Source organism: Cynoglossus semilaevis, chromosome 13, assembly GCF_000523025.1.
Source record: "Cynoglossus semilaevis isolate Cse_v1.0 chromosome 13, Cse_v1.0, whole genome shotgun sequence".
In the NCBI taxonomy this organism is placed as follows: Eukaryota; Metazoa; Chordata; class Actinopteri; order Pleuronectiformes; family Cynoglossidae; genus Cynoglossus; species Cynoglossus semilaevis.
The window spans coordinates 21,823,951-21,845,672 of NC_024319.1; the positions used below are offsets into that span (position 1 = coordinate 21,823,951).

The window sequence follows — 21,722 nt, forward strand, 5'->3', positions numbered from 1 at the left end:
CATGTGGTAAGACTGACTGCGACGGCTTTTCTGTATTTGGTGACTAAATGTTTGTGCTTTATTTATTGCAAATATTATGGCTAAAAGTTAGCTGACAGCTAAAAGTTCTCGTGAGTTCTTTTTGTCCCCTGCTCCATCTTTTCTGTAATTATTAATGTTTTTTTTTATTTCTTCTCTCTTTCCAATGTTATTCACAATCTTTAACGTGAAACAGCCCACCTTTAAATGTTAAAGTTGCTTTACGTTTAAGCAAATCACCCGGGTCTTGAAGACCTTACGTAACACAACAACTGTGATTCTCTCAGCGACTACGAGGGATGACCTTTTAGAGTTTGACCCCACCGTTGTCAGTCCAATACGTCTTCATTCATTTCCCACAGAAGCCAAAGTTTACAAGGGGGGTCAAAGTTTGAATAATTCATGCGAGGACATGATAACAATACTGTAGTATTTCCTAAACAGGTTTTTTTTTAGTGATTAGTGGAGTTGGTATTGTTGAAGAATTTTGTGATTAGTGGAGTTGGTATTGTTGAAGGATTTTACACTTTTGTAAAAAAAACAAAAAACAAAAAACACTGCATGTAATGGTCCTACAAAAGTACTTTCTCTTCATGAAAATTCCTATTTTAGGATCCTCATTACCAATATCAATAATAGCAAAACTGATATATAGTAAATAGTAGAATATGAATAAAATCTCCAGGTAGTCTCAAATCTGTACATACAGCTGCTAAAGCTCAAAACTGTTTAACAATCCATTAGCCACGTTAGCTTTGCTTACTGCATTAAAAACTTGGATTCACTTTGTTGATGGTAGCTGTAATTTACTGCCCCATCAGTGCCATCAGTACATTCATGTATTCTTTTATTGGTCAATCCTCGTCAATACTAGGAGTCCAGTAGTCATTGGATGAGGGGAAACCACAGAGTACATGGAGACAAACAACATATACCCTCTTACAAAGACAATGTCTCTGTCATTGGTGTGGAACCCCAGGGTTCACCTCCTGGGTAAGATCGGATCCCGGTTAGGACGGTTGGTACCTTCCAGTGGACTGACCACCTGCAGGAAGGTTTAAGGGGGGTTGGTACGGTGCAGTGTGATAAAATCATACTTTTGTTGGAAGATAGATAGATAGATCCCCAAAACAGCATTTTCTTCATTGAAAATAGACATATATATTATCAGTAAGACAATGCAATTATATGAAAGAAAAAAAAAAGACTCAGACACTCCGCGTCTGCAGCTAGATAACAGGGGCCCATTTCTGCATGAAACACACATGAATATTATCTGATCTGCAATGACTTTTAATTGTTCTGCAGAGACCAGGCATGGCCAAACTAAGGCCCAGGGGGCAAGATATGGCCCTTTAAGCTTTTTAATTGGGCCCGCCAAACTTTTCCAAATTATATAATTCATTTATATTATTATTATACTTCTGCCTTTAAGACTAAAAGAATCTAAGTGTCCCGTAAGTAGAAACAAAGACAACGCCTTTCACACCGAGAACGTAACAGCTGCTTAGGTAAAAGTTGACCGTTTTTCAAAAGCTGCACTAAGAAGTGTTTTTGAGATTGTTTTTGTTACATACGCACATTAGAAATATCTGCTTTGCTGAGTCAGTAAAATGCTGAACTACAGCATCTGAGGTCATGGCTTTGAATATCTGTCTGTGTTCATTCTTTTATCTGAGTCATAATGATCAACTGACAGAGAAGTGTGCTAAGGGCTACCGCTGGTCAATGACCTGCCAGGAATATACAAAGTTAACAGCATGTTTTTTTTTTTTTTATTTTATTAAAAGTTTTTGAATGAATGTTTTTAGATGTAAATAATGACATAAGACGTTAGAAAGAACTTTATTTCAGAACCTTTGGAACGGTTAGCTATGACGCTAACAAACCTAGCCATGTACATTTAAAGGTAGGAGAAAACGTTTTTAATGCATTTCCTGCAAAAGATACATAGATGGATGGATGGATGGATGGATGATGGATGGATGGATAGATAGATAAATAGATAGATAGATAGATGGATGGATGGATGGATGGATGGATGGATGGATGGATGGATGGATGGATGGATGGATGGATGGATGGATGGATGGATGGATGGATGATGGATGGATGGATAGATAGATAGATAGATAGATAAATAGATAGACTAAAAACACGATGGATAGATAGATAGATAGATAGACTAAAAACATTTTTATATCCTTATTTCCACAGTTTACGGTTTATAAAATGTCCAGAATAAAGCTCGAGTCAAACTATTAAACAACTGCTAAACCTAGCGGTGCGAGCACCTCAACGGTTAACTTTGCTCATACCTGTTGACAGCAAAGAATGAAAAGGAAAAAAAAATGTTATTTGTCACCAGATAAGTCTGCGTGGGACGGATGAAAAAACATATTGAAAACAAAGTGGTAGCATGGTGTGTTCAGGAACGTCTGACTTGCACAGACAGACCAGGACTTGCCTCGTTGAACACCCACATCTGAAACCTAACATGGGGTGATGTTGTAACACGACACCAAACACACAAAAGGGGAATTTAGTCCTTGTTGTTTACTTTCGTTGTTTCTGGATGTATTATTCAATGTGTTATGTTTTAAATGATCATAAATACAAAATAAAATACGTATAGTTTCATCCATAATGTCCTATAAAATGAAATAAAATACGTATAGTTTCATCCATATTGTCCTATAAAATGTATATATATAAATATATATTTATATATACACTAGTACAAGGTCTGGTAAAAATTGTTTTAAATCCCTCTGTTTTGTGCATTAAAACAAATTGACTGTAAATTCTGTTGATGCCACTCAGTGGTGGCAGACATTGAATGTGCCGAATTAACCTTTGAAAATTAGGTTTATTCTTGTACATTTTATTTAAATTATTTCGCCCAGCATTCCACATCCAATCAATACCGAGGTGGCCCACCAGTCAAATATTGAACCTCAATTTGGCCCGTGAGCCAGAAAGTTTGCCCACCAGTGCAAGAGTCCTGTCACCCATTCAGCATGGACCACCACGCCACCATGTGGCCCCTCCTTAAAATTACCCCCAGATAACTTCTAGTAGTGTAGTACCTGCCCCAAATATGTTATTAAAACTGATTGTTTATTGATGACCATGTAAATAAAAAAAATAAAACTTTACATTGTTTATGTTTGTTTTTTTTGTTGTTTTATAAATTTAACTCAACAATTATATTTCTCTTTTTTTCATATTACATTTTGTAATATGCCTAATATAATTACTTAAATGTACTTAATTTTGTTCGTTTTTTTAAAGAATTTTTCTAAAGGCATTTTTGAAATGTAAAAAAAAAATGTTTTATTTTACTTAATTTTTTTTTTTGTTTTGGTTTTCGTAATATGCCTAATATAATTACTTAAATATACTTAATTTTGTTCATTTTTTAAAGATTTTTTCTAAAGGCATTTTTGAAATGAAACTTGTATAAAATGTTTTATTGTACTTTAATTTTTTTTTTGTTTTGGTTTTGGTTTGTTCTTTGTTTTTTTTAATTGAAAATAATATAAATATATATTTGTAACTTTTTTTTCCAAAGGCACTTTAAGGACAACAACAACAACGTTCATTCTCATGTTTCAACTTTATTTCTGGTATGTTGGAAAGAACACAGTGTGGTCTTAGACCACGATGGATTTGAACAGCTGTGGACCTCGTTGGTGAATTTGATTCTTGACAGCGTGGATGTTTGCTTCTTGTGTTAAGTTCATTTCAACGAAACATGACTGGGACAAGACTTAGTTGGATTTGACAAAGGACTCGTACAGGGAGATGAGGCGAGCCTGGAGGTCCTCAGTGTAGGGGTTCAGATTGTCCCTCAGACCTTCGACGTAGGGGGCGGCCATTTCCTTCACCTGCTGGGCTCTCTGGGCCATCTCACTCTGGACTTTATCGGTCAGAGGAATCACGTGATCCTTGAATTCCTGCAGACGCTGGTCAACCTTGGCCTTCAGGTCATCGGTGTATGGGCCCAGCTGTGTCTGCATATCCTTCATGCTCTGCTCCAGGGTGGTCCTCAGCTCGTCGCTCCTCTGAACCAGGGTGTTCTTCAGGCTCTCGGTGTCCAGGGAATCGGCATAGGGGGCCAGCTCCTGTTTCAGCAACTCAACTCTCTCGGCGATCTTGGCCTTCATGTCCTCAGCCATAGGTCCCAGCCTTTCCCTGACTGCGCTCAGGTCTTGGGTCATACGCTGTTTCAGCAGGTCGGCTTCAGTGGTGACTTTGGCGATCAGGTCCTGGGCGACAGGAGGAAGCTGATCCTTGACGCTGGATGCGTACGTGGTTGCCATGTCAGCACTTTCCGTCAGACGGGCACTAGACGTAAAAAAAAAAGCAGAAGGGTTCAGGTTTTTATTTCTGTCTTTGTTTTTTAGTTGGTAAAACAAAACTGTATGTGCTCGGTACGTTTCCAATCACTTCGACTGCGTCATCTCTGAACTCAAACCAATGGAAGCTTTGGAGATAATGACGAATTTGAAGGTTTGAAGTCCTGTAATTTAATACCTTTGAAGTACAAATGTCGCTTCTGTGTAACATACCTGACATCCTGTCCAAGCTGAGACTTCCTGATCATCTGCAGGGTGTCATCAGCTGTCTGGGTGGCTTTGGCAACGTAGTCCCAGAAGGCATCAGTCAATACTTCAATCTGAGGCTTGGGTGCATCAGCATAGAAGGGATTGGCGTGACAGCCTAAAGAAAAGCGCAGATTTTTTTTAGTTATCTCGTAAAAGGACAGTACAAACAAAATCAGCAATCAACTCTTTACATCAAGAAACCCAAGGCAAAAAAAAACGAGACATTTTGATCTGTCCATCGTACTCACCGCTGAAGGCAGCAAGGACGAGCACAACGAGGAACTTCATGGCTTGAGAGTGTCCTGAGAGTCCACTTGTCAATACTTGTGGTGAGCTTGAGAGGTAGCAAGGCTTATATAGTGAGGAACCATGACAAAGTCCAGGTGTTAGTGTCTTGCTGTCACACTGCCTCACCCTGTCGTGTCCCCTGGTGCCAGTGAATGCATGTATGCAAATCACCTGCTGTTGCCAATACAGTCTAGACTCTAGCCCTTCACCCGCATCATAAACCTACTTTACTTTAAACGTGAGGCTCCGAGAGACACGAGTCTCTCTGAAGGCCTTGCAGGTTTTCAGTGACAGATATCGTTCAACAGTTTGTGGCTTTAGTAAATAAAGCCGCAAACTGTTGAACTATATCTGTCATTTTTTCCAAAACTGAATCCTTTTTTTTTTCTTAATTTCCCGTTACAGCGAGTTGCGATTAATGGTGTGTCATTTCTTTCCATTGCACGCTGCTGTAGCATGCCACGTGATGTGATTGCAGCATATTAGTTTGACCAAAGGTTAGCAGACTGATACCGTCAGCTATTGAAGGACAATCAGGAACCACATGTATTAACATGTTTTAAATGAGTAAAATGTCTTATTTAACGGTTGTTTTATTTTATTTTTTTAAGGCTTATTTTGCATTTGTACACTCAATAAAAAACAAAAAAAAAAACACGAATATATATATATTATCAAATATATTGTGTTCTTCTTGATTAACAACCAGGGGAGTTCCATTTATTTTCCCTGCTGTTGGATTAATAAAGTCTTTCTTAGCAGATTAAACCCTTTAGGGTTGCCGAGTGTTTAAAGTATGTGAGACTACGCTGTGCTTTCGGATATCTAGCCGACGTCTGTGTGAAGATGGGGGTGGGGCGGTCAGTGGAGACAAAAGTTTGGTCTACCGTCTGGGCCTTGATCTTTTCTTTTGTTCGTAAAGAGCAGACACATCCACGCTGACGACCCCCTGAGGTGTAGGTCAGGGGGGGGGTGGATGGGGAGATAAGAAGGTGAGGATGGGCTGTTGGTCGTTTACTGACGTCTCTCAGGGTCATTAGGGTGAGAGTCATTCCTGCAGCCTGGTGTTGTAGCAACTCTACTATTAGCTACTTTGATTGCGCTGTGCGTCAGTGAGATACTACCGTCATTGTATGTATTAAGTCAGCGCTCCCCAACCTTTCTTGTACCAAGGACCGGTAATGCCACACTATCATTGATGGATCGTTACATTTTCAAAATAAAACGTCTTTTAGACTTTATTCTTAATACCAGATTCTGAATGATCCATGATCCGCCAGATTATCTTTGAATACAAAAAGTAAAGGGATATGGCTGGATTCTTTTGGAATGAAGTAAATTCGTAAGTAAATTATGTCATTGTGTCTCACTGTACCAAATGACCTACTGACCAGAACCGGACCCTGGACCAGGGGTTATACCAAATGACCTACTGACCAGAACCGGTCCATGGACCAGGGGTTGGAGACCCCTGTATTACGTATCATGTTTAATGTTGCTTTATGTGCAAAACAGTTTTTGTCACTTCGTACAAGTCATTAGTCAATGTCATGGTGTGAATGAGTCATTCATGTACTGTACTCTGCACTCTGTACTCTGTATGTGGGAAAAAGATGGACTTGGTACAGTCAGAGAGCATCATGGTCACACATGGAGTGATAGGCAATTCGGCAGTCACGTACAGTTCAGGTCCATAGTATTGTGGTCCCTGCTGGTACAGGTTTTTAAGCCCTAGACTGAAAACTACTTTGTAAAAATCTCTCCCATAATAAGCAGAGAGTCTTTTGAGCTGAGTTTTTGAGCTGATTGAACTACTAAAAAACAAAGTTGACCCCTGAAGTGTTGACTGAGATATCTGTGCTACCATTTATTTATGATTTTAGTCTGTTCCTCAGCGCCCGGCTTATAGTGGAGCAGCTCGCACAAAATATCTGTGAAAATATCGAGTTTCTTCTTCTTTAAATAAAATGCATACTGATTTCTCTCTTCAAATCAAAACCACAAACAGATCGACAAAGTCTTGGTTCTGAACTTGATTGAGAATCAGGAGAGCGACCGATTGCGACATTTCTCGCGACGTGTCTGAAATCGATGTATCGTGTGCAAGGCTGAAAGTTTATGTCGGCGTGTCTTCATGAGAGTGCTGGCAGTCATGTGATAACAGCCAGGAGACGCAGCAGAGGAAGGAGGAGGGCCGTACTAACAACACGGCAGGGACTCCTGGACTTCGGACTCTCGAGCACAACAGTCGTGCAGCTTCCGTATATATATACATACAGAAGCACTGCATCTGCAAACACTTATAAAACACTCAAATCCTTGAGATCATCAGCATATCGCAGGTGAGAACTGCATGACAAAATAACTGAACAATAACTGATTTGTGTTGACGCTGAGGCTTTAAAATATCCTGAGCCTTTTTTTTATGTTTTTTTTTTTTTTTACACAGCTATGAAGGTGCTCGTGATATTGGCCATTGCAGTTCTGTCTGGTAAGTTGAAAATCTCTGGATTTTTAAAACAAAAAACAAAAACATTCATAGCTAACCTTGTATTATGCGAAATTGACCAAAGATTATATTTCATTTTTATTCATTTCATCCTAGACTGCCAGGCCCACCAGCTCTATGGGGATGAATCAAAGGCACAGGTGGAAGTGTTGATTGACTCTTTCTGGAACTACATTGCCAAAGCCACTCAGACGGCAGATGACAGTCTGCAGATGATCAGGGAGTCTCAGTTCGGACAGGAAGTCAAGTGGGTATTATGACACCCGAGCCTATTCGGAAATGTTTGTGTTGCAGTCCCGGTCTTGACCACTGACCCTCCCTTCGTCCATTTTCCAGTGCTCGTCTGGAGGAGAGTGCTTACATAGCCAGCACGTATGCGGTTGCCCTCAAGGAGCAGCTCCCCCCCGCAGCTCAGGACCTGGTGGTCAAGATCAGCACGGACGCCGACGTGCTGAGGAAGGTGCTGACCGACGAGCTGGCCTCTGTCAAGAACAGCCTGGAGCCCTACGCTGAGGACATGAAGGCTCAGATCCAGCAGAGGGTGGAGCAGTTCAAGCAAGAGCTCATCCCTTATGCTGACTCCCTGGACTCCGAGGCACTGAGGAGCACTCTGATGCAGAGGAGCCAGGAGCTGAAGACCAGCCTGGAAGAGAGTATGAACAGGACAGCGTAGCCCCCATGACCAAGAAGGTCCAGGTTGAGCTAAAACATAGAGCCAACTTGGTGAAACAAATGGTGGCCCCCTATGCCGAGGACCTGAGAGAGAAGCTTGACCCTTACACGCAGGACATCCAGGCCCAGCTCATGTCCCTGTACCAGTCGTTTGTGAACACTGACTAAGTCTCCGTTGTGTTTCGACTTCTGTTGCTCCTGAATAACATTGTTTACCTTTGTTTGAAGCACGTGATGATTTCAATGCACGGATTGTAAACAGTTGCAGATACCAGTAATGTAATATTTATTAATATGCGCAATATTTGTGAAGCAAATGTTTGCATGGTTCAAACGTGTATATACTTTTTATAATAATATATTGTAATGCCTGTAACTGTGCGTCTTTTGTATAATTTCGTCAAATAAAAAAGTTTCTGGGATTTTCCTTTTTATTTTGCCTTTATTACATTTTTTTTTCTTCAGAGACATTTCTTGTAGCTTATCTACAAAATGGATACAATTATAACACTGAGTATTAAAAGCTAAGTTAAATGCGTTCTTTAAAACACTCCCCTGTGTGCATCACCTTTCCCGCAACAAAACAAATGGTGTTCTGATATAACATGTCATGTCAGAACCCGCCTTGGCTTACAGTGTTGTTTACTTCATTTGCAGAGGTATAGACCATTGGTCTCCGTCATGGGCATGTCTCTGCTTGTCATGAAATTGCACGAGCACTAAAGTCACTTCGATAAACACTGTGTCCAAAACATAACGAAAGTATTTCTGATACATTCAAATGAACTGACGAACCTTCGTTGGCGATCGCGATAAGCCCTCTCCCTTTTCCCTTGCCCCCGTATTGACGTGGCACGTCCAGCGTGGAGGGTCAGAGTCTAATGACAACAACGCATAAACTCACACTCACTCACATGCAGATACTCACACACACACGTTCATGTGCAAAGGTCATTCTTGAAAAAAAAAAAAACTCTTTTCATGATTGTTTGATTAGGAGTCCTTTAACATTTGCCCCGTTGGTCAAAGTATTCATTTCGATTTAATTTAAACTTAGGGGAATATTACTTTAACACAGGGGTGTCAAACTCATTTTGGTTCACATACTGCATACAATCTATTTAGATGTCAAGTAGGCCGGGCCAGTACAATTATAACATAATTAACTATAAATAACAATAAGTCCATGTTTTTCTACATCGTTTTGCATCATTTTATGCAAAGAATTTAGGTATATTGGATATTTGCTATTATTTATTGTTATTTAATTAAGTGTTTGTGTATTGTTTTTTATTTTTAAAATTCATCAAGCGGGCCGAATTGAACACCCCACCGGCCCGGTTTTGGTCCCCGGGCTGTATGTTTGACATACCATACAACCACAAACCAAAATTTTGGTCCCCGGGCTGTATGTTTGACAATCTGTTAAATAGGAATAAAAATGCAAAGTCTAGATGCAGCTTTTTTTTTTTTTGATTTTCAAGAAATATTGTACAATGCAATCATTTTTATAAATGAAATGACAATATTTTTATTAAAAAATGAACTGAACTAAAATAACCCTGTGCCAGGTCAAAACAAACTGAGCAAGATGACAATCAGTGTTATTCTCTGCTTGTAGAAAAAAACAACAACCACAAACCAAACATGTAAAAGTGCCTTCGAAGCCTTTCGATTTGTCATGGTACTGTTAAAAAAAAAGAATAAGTTAATATAGAAAAGTGATTAGCACTTAAATTGGCACGGAGAAACCCTCATCTAGATTCATTATCAGTCAGAGCCTGAAGGCAACGCTAAGATCTTAATTTAAATGGCTGCATAATTAACTGGAGACCAGACCCAAGTCTGCTCTAAACTGTACCACAAAGACGATTTAGATAGAGGAGAAAGAGGACGGGGAGGAGGAGGAGGAGGAGGAAGAGGAGGAGGAATTGCTGTTGTTTGTTGAATACTTTGAACAAGAATGGTCTTGCCACTATCCCCACCGTGACAAAACACTTTGTTGTTGTTGTGACGTAAATGAGTAGCTTTTGCCACCACTCTGATAACCAGATAAGTACACCTTGGTATGAGGAGATGCTTGTTAATGGCTTATTGTGTTGCTCTCTGCTTTGACAACAGTTCCAATTCTCTGAATAAGTGAATCAAAGTCATTGCTACCCTTTTCTATAATAATAATAATAATAATAATAATAATAATAATAATAATAATAATAATAATAATAATAATAATAATAATAATAATAATAATAATAATAATAATAATAATAATAATAATAATATTTAAAAAATGATAATTTGCTATTTTATTCCCTTTAACCTGTCGCTGGACGCCACAACCGAAACGTAATTCAACAGGAAGCACTTACACTGCCATCACGTGTAAAGCTAGTGTAAGTGCTTAAATGTGTGTAATTGAATAAAACAATATTGAAGGTCGCTTGTTTTGGCAAATGTTAACCAAATAAGAATAAGAAACATTCATATATTATACATTTATAATATCATTGGCTGAAAGGATAAAAACCTCTTAATGACGCAGTCGGTTGCTGGCGTTTAGTGATGTTGTTGAACCAATATCCTTTGGTTAACAACACTGGTAGCTTCGTTAATTCCAGAGTGTTATTTATTTTGAAGATTTAAAGGGGAACAGAAGAAGAAAGAGGTTTTCTATATAACTCAGTTAAACACTAACTTAAGAGCAAAGGGACTAGATGACAGGCAGAGAGCAGATATTTTAGGGATAATGTATAAAAAATAATAATTTCATCATAAAATAAGGTGCATTTTGATCATCCCGCATTTATTTGTTACTTAAAATTGACTTTTGGAGAAAAAAAAGTATATTTACACGTCTTTATTGTGTGGACCCACTTAATTCTTTTCATTGCGCACCCCCTAGTGGCAGCTCGCGTACCTACAAACAGGAAAGAAAGCAGCAGCAAGACTGTGGAAGGACAACACATCAGAAAGAAAAACAACGTACGTAGTGTACATTAGTTAACACCTAATTGTATATAGTCGCAAAGTAATACATTTTCTGAGGTAATTATTCTATTTTTAAATCAAAATATACATTGCCACAACTTAGTATGTCAATAAATCAGTCCCTGCCTAGTGACAGCACTGCTAATAGAATTCATCAGGGAAAAAACGGGATTATGATTAACAGAGTAGTAGTAGTAGTAGTGCGTCATAGCCGTGGGAAACCACAACATTACTGATATATGAGGGTTAGGTAACGTCTTGTCAAGCTTCATTTGGGGTTTTATCGTATGTTTTGGTGTTGGTGGTGCATTTCTGTGCTCTTCTGTCACAGCTATGCTATGATTCCTGAGGTGATAAGCTGCGCACCTGAAGGCAGTTCTTCTGTTCACCAGAGGAGGGTGATAAGCTGCGCACCTGAAGGCAGTACTTCTGTTCACCAGATATTAGCTCCAGCTCCTCAGGGAGTCCCCGGAGTATCTTGTCATGTGTTACAGGGTGAGTCATATATATTTGTATATACCGTGGTACCTCGAGATACGAGCTACCCGGAGTACGAGTATTCAATGTTACGAGTCCGCGACTGTTGCAGTACGAGTATTCAATGTTACGAGTCCGTAACGCAAACATTGAGTTACGAGTACTCAACCGACCTCCATTTTTCCACTTGACACTTTCGCGCCGTCTCGCTCACTGTCCGTCGCTGGGTAATTTAACCCGTCGCTTTATTTCTCATTTCCCTTACGAATTATTTGGTTTTTAGTTATTTTTATTTGGGAAAATACGAGTGGAAAGACATACGACTGCCGTCTTGGAACGGAGAGAGAGAGAGATAGCACTGACAGAGATCACGTTGGTGGTGGCCTTGAGGTGGGAAAAGTACTAATTAAAAAGTAAATTTAGTAAAAGTTAGTTTAAAGATTAATTTACGTTACTTGATGCAAAACAAGTGAACATTGTACATTGTGACTGTATCCATACATATCCAACTAAAAGTTGGAGGTTCTGTAACACAGAGAACGGAAGGTTCCGGCAACATTTTTTTTTTTTGTCATTGAGACACATAGGTCCTCATCTTTGAGTTGGATCCTGCAGGTTCCAGCTGACTTTAAACAGTTTATAACATTACAAAATATCATAATACAGTTATTAAACCTCACGGATACAAAGTCCTTATTTGTCAATGAAAGGGAATAAAAAAATTTAATTGTCCGTCCTAAAGTAAATTGTCATTTTGGTTGAAAAATAAAATAACATCAAAGTGTTTATGATAGTTCCAATAATTTATGTTTGGATCATCAAGTAATTTTTTAAGCTTTACTATAACAGTAAACAAGGAAATCTTTCCATTAATCTTTTTTAAAAACTGTTTAGCCTTTGAATTAACAGTTCACCAGGGAGGAATGTTCTCATTGTCTTTTTGACAGCTTGGCTTCTATGGACACAGTTGATGGCTAGGAGGCTTGTCTGGAATGTGTTTCTGTCCTAATGTTGCAATACTAATATAATGCTGCACAAAAATAATAATTGAAGTCATTCATTGCTTGATTAAAAACAGTTTTCATTTCCTTATATATATATTCCCACAAAGGGAAATGACTCTCAATAAATAGTTTGAAATATATCACAGAATGAAAAGAAAATAGATGAATAAAATGACTTAGAAATAAATTAACAATGCCTTAAAAGTCATCAGAAACAACAGAAGCAACAAAAGTTGTGTTTACCGAAATACATTTCTTTAGCTTCAATAACAATGTACAGTAAAATAGGAATCTGGACTGTATTTTCTGGATGCAACTTTGCTGAGGAGACACATTAGCATATTTAGAGCTTATTTCTTCTTTTCCTTTGGGCTTTGTCCCTTTTTTCAGGGGTTGCCACAGCGAATCATTGATTTCCATCTCTCCATCTTCTACTCTGACTCCAACTATCTGCATGTCCTCCCTCACTGCATCCATATATCTCCTCTCTTTCTCCTACCTGGTCAGCTCCATCTCTAACATTCTTCTACCAATGTATCCACTGTCCCTCCTACGCACATGCCCAAACCAACTAATTAAAATTTAAAATTTAAAAATTAAATAATTATAATTTTCCCAGTGTAGGATCAATAGCTTAAATCATACAGTAAGCCTTGCTCCTGTCTCAGAATCAGATTTATATCAGAATTACAAAATATCAAGTTGCTGGAACAGCACATGTTCTCAAGTACTTGTACGAGTACAGTTGTCCTGCGTTTTTTTTTCCGCAAAAAAAAAAAAAAACAAAAAACTTTACGAAACTTTCACAAATGTGTAGGTTATTTCTTGCAATACCATGTATGTATGTGTTATAAAATGCCTTTTAATTGATTTTTTAAATTATTTTTTGCTGTTTTTTTCTTTTGCTGAAATTTAAAAATGTTTATATACAGCAAAAACCCACGATAGAGCGAAAAATCCGTTATACAACAATACATCTAAAATAAAAATACATAACACATATGGGTCATTTGGTATTGGTCTAGCTAAATGAAAGTGCTTGTATGATCATGCTGAATGATATTTTATTATATTTGATATAAAGACATCCTGATATATCCTGATATATATTTTCTGTAACACTACCCCCTCCATAAAAATGACTTATATTCTTTTTACGTCGGTCGTGCCAGCTCTCCTCACTGTGTTCACTTGTCTGTGAAAATATGGGCTCACATGGGCAACAGATTCATCGATCAAAACTGACTGGGAATTCAACTCAAGATTATTGCTTGTAAAAACAGATCTATTAGATTCGTGAGAAACTCAGTCTATGTCTCAGTCATGTTCAGGGTAGGACAGAGTGAGTTAACAGACACATGACATGAATGTTTGGCTAAACAAACAACACGAGAAAAGATTCATACAAAGATTGAGAAAACAAAGATGACATGACACGAATGTTTTTTTTTGTCTGACACGGATATGTCGCTGTCACAGGAACTACATGTATGACACTGCCTCCATTTTTAGACAGGTGCTGATGGAAATCTTTTTTTCTGCCAGTTTCAGTAACACTGTTTCGCAATGTTTAGTTATGTCGTTTTTGTCTTAGGTATTGGATCGGACAGGTTATAGTTGTTTTTTTTTGTTTGTTTGTTTTTCAAAGTAATCTAACAGTCAATGGAATGAAATTGCTGGTATGGCAGGTTTGCATGACAGTTTTTGCTTTGTTGCAGAAACATGGGTTTGTGTGTACTGTCACTGACAGGGGTGGTGGCACAGCTTAAAAACCAGTCTGCATCTTGGACTCACCATGACTCAACAACCAGACCAGCAGGAGGTAAGCACTGGTGGGTCCCTTATTAAATCCATATTTATTTTCATGTTTACCTATCTATCTATCCATTCATTCATTCATTTATTCAATTAACAGAAAAAAAGAGCAAATATGAAGGGCTACATTTTTCTTCTAGTCAACCTGGCCATTTCATCTCCCTTTCCGCAACGAGTGAGTTATTATTATTATTATTATTATTATTATTATTATTATTACTGCCTTTACTGTAATGGATTACCAGTATTTAACACTTAACTATACACATTGTAGACATGCTACTTTAGTTATGGAACTTTTGTACACAAAACTGATGCAATACAAACTATACTGTTTGTGTTCTACAGCAACGTATGAACAATTGAATACAGAACAACTCATAACTGCGTACAAATCAATATTTTAAAGACAACACAGTACACTGTGTCATATCTCTCTTTGCATTACTCTGGCTCTTTTCCGTTGTGGAAGACATAAGTAATTCATCGTCAGCACAATGGACAGCGTTTTCAATTAATAACATGTTAAAATAACATCATGTATTTTCAAACAATTATTGACAACAAATTATTTTTATCACCCTTATATTACCATTAGGTTACTCTGAATCCCTCACAACAATTAGCTTGGATTTTGAACCATTTTAGGACTGTTATCCGTTCTGATTCTCTTAAACATATTTTGTAAACGCGAGGCTATAAACATAGTTAACATGCGTCTCTTGTTATGACAACATTCACTCTCCCACAAACTATGTTTGTATTGTATTGTATTGTACAAAACAAAACCAAAAAATGCTGATGCTTTGTTAACATCTTTCCAGAGCGAGAAGAGGCTTGATAGTAAGTCCATTTACTTTACATTGGTGCTTTTCATTTATGCAGTGTTGTGAATCTGTATCAAATATCTGAAATCGATTTGCTCTGCTTTGTCGAGCAGAATCTAATTTCACCTTTGAAGACATGGAGGAAGGGAAGGACATTTCAGAAATAAACAATGGTGAGGTCACAATAACGAAAGTCACCTCTACTCCTGTCCATCCCGGTCACTGCCAGCATCTTCGTCTCTTCCACCTCCAACTCAGCCTTTTGTCTGTCAGACAGAGACACTGTCTCTGAACCATACATCAAAGCAGGTCTCACCACTGTCTTTTAAACCTTCCCCAACAACTTTGCGTCACCAGTACATCTGAGCTCAGGAGGCTGTAGCAGAATAGCTACATGCTCAATGTTGGGAAATACAAGAAAACACAAGCCAGATTTTCCTATCGTTGTCTGACTGTAATGCCATATTTGTTGTTTCCTTGTTTTATTTGATCTCCAGGACACAGCGATATTCTGGTGAGTTAAGATTTTTGAAACAAATTGCAGAAAAATATAATGGTCTATAACTGTGTTTGACTAAAAACCTTCTTATAAATTTTAGCCTTCCATAAAATCCAGGTCTTCCTTAAGTTCTGATGACATCTTGTGGACAATGCCCATTCCAGTTGTTTTGGATGAAAGTCTGGGTAAATATACTTTTGTACATAAGAATAATTTTGTCTATGGAAATGTGAAGTAGTATTTTAATATAAGTATAATATAGTATAAGTATTTTAATGGAGGGATTTGAAATGATTAACATCTTTAATTTGATGCAAAAATCACCATTATAGAATGATCAAATGTTTATTTTCAGTTTAATGCTGGAACAGAAAGAAAAATAACCATAAATATATACATCTATAAATAATGAAATAGATAGATGGAGTTATTAATATAAAAAATATACAAAAATAAAACTCAAAAATTAGTTGAATATTGTTTGTGTACATTAGTCCCTCAACAGACCACAATTTAACTAGGAACAAATTTAAGTGATCAAGGCTGGTTAACTAACTTAACTTTTAAAATATTTTTGGTCAAAAAAAACAAATTCTTGGCTGCTCTCACATTCTAATTTTTTTTTCTGGTTGTGAAACAGGGCTAAATGCTGTAGGTGTCATCCTGCAAGCCTTTGAGCAGTTCAGGTTGAAATCGTGCATTGACTTCAAACCAAGAGACCAGGAAAGGGATTATGTCATTGTCCAAAAGTTGGATGGGTATGTAGACATTACTTTTATCATAACAAATTAGCATTATGTGATGGTTTTTAAATGTGTTTACAGTTAGCTACTCTCTTTGCTGGTTTCAGTTATTCTCCATCAGAGCACCCAAATTAAATATTATTGTGGCTGAAGCTTTGAAGCCGACTGGATTCAAACTAATGTTCGATTCCAGAAAAGAGTGTTACGATTGTAAATTTTGGATGGACAAATGGTTTGATAGATGACTGAAATTTTTTGTTATATTTCTTTTTCCCAGTGTCCAAAAACAATGTCATAAACACAAGTGGAGAACTTTGGTATTCTCCCATACTTTCACCATGCAACCATAGTCCTTATTGTCACAAGCAGCATCTAAGTTGGACAATTACTTTGACATACTCTAAAAAGATAACGTTGTGCTATTTATTTATTTTTTATTTTTTAGATGTTATTCATACGTTGGATTGGTTGGTGGTCCACAAGAACTCTCCATCGGCACAAACTGTGACGAAATTTCTCTTGTGGAGCATGAGTTTCTCCACGCGCTCGGCTTCTTTCATGAACACACCAGATTTGACAGAGATGACTATGTGACCATTCACTTAGAGAACATTTTAGCAGGTTATTTTAATTAGTAATTTGTTTATTTATATAAACTCACATTTCATAACATCTTCTATCTATCTATCTATCCATCTATCCATCTATCTGTCTATCTATCTATCTATCTATCTATCTATCTATCTATCTATCTATCTATCTATCTATCTGTCTATCTATCCATCTATCTATCTATCTATCTATCTATCTATCTATCTATCTATCTATCTATCTATCTATCTATCTATCCATCTATCCATCTATCCATCCATCCATCTATCTGTCCATCCATCCACTCATGCCCATAGAAACAAAAAAAAACGCACATTTATTTTCCCAATCTATAACTGTATAATGTCTTCATTTTCCATTTTTGTGTAGATAACAAAAACAATTTTGAGAAAATCCCCCTAAGTGTGTCCACTGATATGGGGGTTCCGTACGACTACTGGTCAGTAATGCATTACGGCAAAAAGGCATTCAGCAATGGTGATGGGAATACAATTACAACAAAGGACGCAAAGTTCATCGACATAATTGGCCAAACACAGGACATGAGTCCCAGTGATACTCTGGAGCTGAACCGGCGCTACAATTGCAGTAAGTCCTCCGAGTCGTTTTGGTGTTTTTTTTCTATTGTTATTATTGGCTAACTCAACAACAACTTCTAGCTCAATCCAAACTTAAAATAAAAAACAATAATTCAGTTGAAGAAAGCTCATATTAGAATTACGATGATGATGTTTCTTTGCCTTTCAGTTGCGTAAATATTAGAGATTAAAGTCCTGTGCTGTAATTGTCTCTACAGCATCAACTGCTACATTCTCTATGCACTGCACCTTCTCCCAAGGGGAAATGTGTAAAATGAAGAAATGTTCGCTGGGTAATATTGAATGGAAAATGGTTACACATGCCAACAATGGTCCCAGCTCTGACCACACAAGTCTACCCACTGGCAGCTATAATCATAGTAAGGAAATAACAAAAACTTTTTTTTTTTTAATTTTTAAAAAAAAAAGTCTTGACTCTTGATTCTACAGCTTTGTCTTTATTATTACTTTCTAGGTAGCGATGACAGTCACTTTATGTACGCTAACACAGCATATGGGATGGAGGGAGACTCCGCCACCCTGGAGACTGACAGAATGTATAGCAAAGGCAAGTGTAACGTCCAATGCCTCCAGTTTTACTACTATCACCGTGGGAGCCAGAACGACACACTTAACATCTGGATCAGGGAGTTTCACGATGAACGGGACCACAGAGGATCCCGCCGACTCATGGGACAGATCAGTGGTAATGTTAGAATCTGTGAATGTCAAATGATATTTGTTAAATGTAGAGGAAATGATTATTGTGTGGAAAAAAAACAGTGAGAACATACAGTAACTATGATTACCTGGAACGGTATCGAGTTTAAGGCTATGTAGGAAAAAACAGAAAATGGTTCCTAAAGTGTTTAAAAAAATAAAAAAACAAACCAAAACATAACATTTTCACAGCTAGTGGGGGTGTAGCTCAGTGGTAGAGCATTTGACTGCAGATCAAGAGGTCCCTGGTTCAACTCCAGGTGCCCCCTCATCATTATACTAGAACTGTTTGTGGAGTTTGTGAACTCCCATATTTAGCAATTATCACACATCATATATGTATGTACTCTACATACATTTGCAAATTTGTTTTAATAACAATACTAATAATAACAAATAACAAACTAATAATAACAAATAACAAACTAATAACAAAACATATAAATATACGACAATCCTTTGCGTAGTTGCGTTTAGACCCACTGCGAAATGGGAAAAATCGCGAAGTAAAGATGAGATAGTTATGTATATAGTTACACTTTACGAACCTCCACTACGCTGTTATCAACAATCGAACAACAACAGTGCCCTCTGGTGTCTACCAGAGGGCACAGTTTAAATATATACATGTAAATATATACAATATATATGTAAATATATGCAAATATATAAATGTGGTATATTTATATGTTTTGTTTTTATAACAATATTTGTTTTTGTTTTATTAATATAATTATTAGTATTATTATAAAACAAATTTATGTAGAGTACATACGTATATGATGTGTTATAATTGCTACATACTGGAGTTCACAAACAGTTCCAGTATAATGACAAGGGGGCACCTGGAGTTGAACCAGGGACCTCTTGATCTGCAGTCAAATGCTCTACCGCTGAGCTACACCCCCACACGCTGTGATTAAGTTATGTTTTGGTTTGTTCCTTTATTATAATTTTTTATACCTTAGGTCATTGCCCTACATTAATTAAATGCTCACCATATAGTATGTACTGTACGTCACGTATGACATGCGGGTATCTTAGATTTCGCAACCCAAATCTTTACCCTGTATATATGTGTTGCAAAACGTCCTTTCGTTTATTTATATACTGTAGAAATGATTATTTTTCACGAAAATAATCAAAATATTGGCAATTTTAATTTTTTTATTTACCGTAAAATATCACGATATAGTGAGATCGAAAATATTGCGAGATTGGATGAAAAACAATACGCGATGTACTGAGCGAGCGAAAGGAGAACTGTGATATAGAGAGGGAACACTGTAATGTTATTTTATATGAAAGACAAATGAAGGACTTCAATATAATAAATAGGTAAACAAATATACTAAAAAGTATCTTTCTTAGTGCTACATTTTAACTATTATTGAACAGAGATACTGTTGTAAAAAAGCATGACCAATATTATAAGGACAGATATATATTTTTTTTTTAGATTTTTTCCTCTCAAGGTAAAATTGAAAGAAAAGAAGAAGTTAAAGAACAAATGTAAGTTGATAACTGTTCCATGAAGAATTGGTAGGAATAATTTAGGATATTTTCCATTTTCCCCTCGAAGGTCAGCACACATCACACTGGCAAGTCCACCATGTGCCCTTGAATGCCACCACAGACTTTCAAGTAGAGTTTGAGGTCCGAAAAGGTGGAGGATTTTCCTCAGGTGGCTTCTCGATCGATGATGTCAACCTCTCCGAGACAGGGTGTCCACATGTTACCCTTCAACTGAACAATATTGAAAAACTGTTGAACGCCTCTGACTCTGAAACTATATTCAGCCCACGGCAGTACTCCAAAGATGGCTATGCCTATCGCTTTGCAGTAGTGCTATCTGTGTCATATATCGGACTGGGAGTACAACTGGTATCAGGAAAATACGATAACCAACTGCAGTGGCCTAGCTTACACAAACAGGTGACTTTACAAATGGTGGACCAGACACCCAATCCTCGAATGCAAATGTCTATGAGAAGAAGCTTCACGAGTGATCCAGTAACAGACACCAGCGAAGGTAATTCACGTTACGTTTTATTCACTATTTGAAAATATTAGAAAGGCTTTACGCATCGTGGTAACTATGGAAATTAGCCTTTAATGTTCTTTCAACTGTGCCGACAGGGAGTCGCTGGTACGAGAATCCGCGTGAAGTTGGAGAGCAATACGTTGATAAAAATAATGAAACTTCTTATGGCGGACTTGTATATGGCAGAAGCTCTTTTGCAGATTTAGATACAATGAAAACCAGAGACTTCATCAAGGGAGGAAATGCAGTTTTTACCCTAAGCTTCCACGGTAGGTTGACAAAATTCTCATTTAACCTACGTTACATCACGTTTGATCACATTTTTTTGTAGTACCTTTTTAGCACTTTACTCAATACTGGAGGTATTGTAGTATATTTTAAAGAAGCTTCCTTTGTTTCCAGATCTCTCTTCCTTAGTCACCGGAGATGAACTGCCTTGTCCACATATGGCAGCAGTAAATTATAACCAATCACATGACCTCGATCATGGCACATGCTCATCACGGTACAGCTTTATCAAGCAATAACACACAGTTCTTTAAGAAATGGAAAATGGAGTCGGTAAATAGGCCTTTTAAACCATACAATGTCTTCACAGGATCCCAACGACTGTCCAACCATCTCCGACAACCACTGGTGACTGGTAAGGAGATATTTAAAGTCTGGTTGAAATGGTACTTGGTGTTGGTCAGCATTTACATTTACAATGTAGCTTCCCTTTCCTGGCCCTTAGGCGGTGTACTTTATCTAGCATTGGCACACATTATTATTATTATTTTTTTTTTTTATTATTAAAGGTCAATAATTACGCCATTTGAACCATAAAATGTCTTTGCAGGATCATGACCACAGTCCAACCACCTCCCGTGACAACCGACGACAGGTAAAGAGACATTCAATTTATGGTGGAAATGGCCTTAACACCTTACACCTTATATATACCTTACGTATATATATACATATATATATATATATATGTGTGTATGTATGTACTGAAAAATGCAAAAACAGAAAATGAAAATACAGTGTAATATTCAGCTGGTTAAATGGCTTGTTATGAACAGAACGAAACAGGTAACTGATAAGCTGCATTAAAATGTCTTGAACGTTTTTTTCCCCTTTCTATTTTAGCATTTTTGGCTTCTCTCCAGCTATAGTGGCGTCTCCTGTCCTCACCTTTCTGCTAGCACTGATTCTAATGATACCATAATATATTGCACTTTCTCACCTCACCTAAAAAAGCACAAAAGATGCAACATTTGGAAATGGTGAAAATTATTGATGGGATTTTTATGTATGTAATATGGGAAAACAAAGA

At 37.4% G+C, this 21,722-nt stretch overlaps 3 protein-coding genes and 2 non-coding genes across 11 annotated transcripts; 3 read left to right on the forward strand and 2 right to left on the reverse strand.

Annotated features, from left to right (window-relative positions):
* Positions 1-3,618: 3,618 nt before the first annotated feature.
* On the reverse strand, positions 3,619-5,038 carry LOC103389010 (apolipoprotein A-IV-like). The gene is made up of 3 exons (XM_008324265.2): positions 4,877-5,038; positions 4,593-4,743; positions 3,619-4,368 (listed from the first exon to the last, which is right to left on the reverse strand). The coding sequence occupies exons 1-3, from the start codon at positions 4,914-4,916 to the stop codon at positions 3,792-3,794; spliced, it is 768 nt and encodes a 255-aa protein (XP_008322487.1). The 5' UTR covers positions 4,917-5,038; the 3' UTR covers positions 3,619-3,791.
* Positions 5,039-7,118: 2,080 nt separating this feature from the next.
* On the forward strand, positions 7,119-8,519 carry LOC103389009 (apolipoprotein A-IV-like). Its single transcript, XM_008324264.3, is given in 5 exon segments — positions 7,119-7,258; positions 7,366-7,407; positions 7,522-7,672; positions 7,762-8,081; positions 8,084-8,519. Coding segments are annotated over 4 exon segments (693 nt in total). The 5' UTR covers positions 7,119-7,258; positions 7,366-7,367; the 3' UTR covers positions 8,266-8,519.
* A 2,504-nt stretch (positions 8,520-11,023) lies between these two features.
* LOC103389008 (meprin A subunit beta-like) lies at positions 11,024-21,721 on the forward strand. 7 transcript variants are annotated; one of them, XM_025061463.1, is made up of 19 exons: positions 11,024-11,483; positions 11,526-11,580; positions 14,285-14,388; positions 14,482-14,556; positions 15,206-15,224; positions 15,322-15,381; positions 15,706-15,722; positions 15,808-15,892; positions 16,348-16,465; positions 16,896-17,071; positions 17,432-17,650; positions 17,859-18,020; positions 18,116-18,346; positions 19,943-20,392; positions 20,500-20,673; positions 20,807-20,909; positions 21,003-21,047; positions 21,243-21,287; positions 21,536-21,721. In XM_025061463.1, the coding sequence occupies exons 3-19, from the start codon at positions 14,362-14,364 to the stop codon at positions 21,612-21,614; spliced, it is 2,085 nt and encodes a 694-aa protein (XP_024917231.1). In that variant the 5' UTR covers positions 11,024-11,483; positions 11,526-11,580; positions 14,285-14,361; the 3' UTR covers positions 21,615-21,721. The 7 variants fall into 7 exon arrangements, with proteins under 7 accessions (XP_024917231.1, XP_024917228.1, XP_024917232.1 ...); XM_025061460.1 differs by having other exon boundaries at positions 14,317-14,388; XM_025061464.1 differs by lacking the exon at positions 15,206-15,224 and having other exon boundaries at positions 14,285-14,398.
* On the forward strand, positions 18,558-18,629 carry trnac-gca (transfer RNA cysteine (anticodon GCA)). Its single transcript has one exon. It is a non-coding gene; the product is annotated as a tRNA-Cys (tRNA).
* trnac-gca (transfer RNA cysteine (anticodon GCA)) lies at positions 19,197-19,268 on the reverse strand. Its single transcript has one exon. It is a non-coding gene; the product is annotated as a tRNA-Cys (tRNA).
* Position 21,722: the final 1 nt, after the last annotated feature.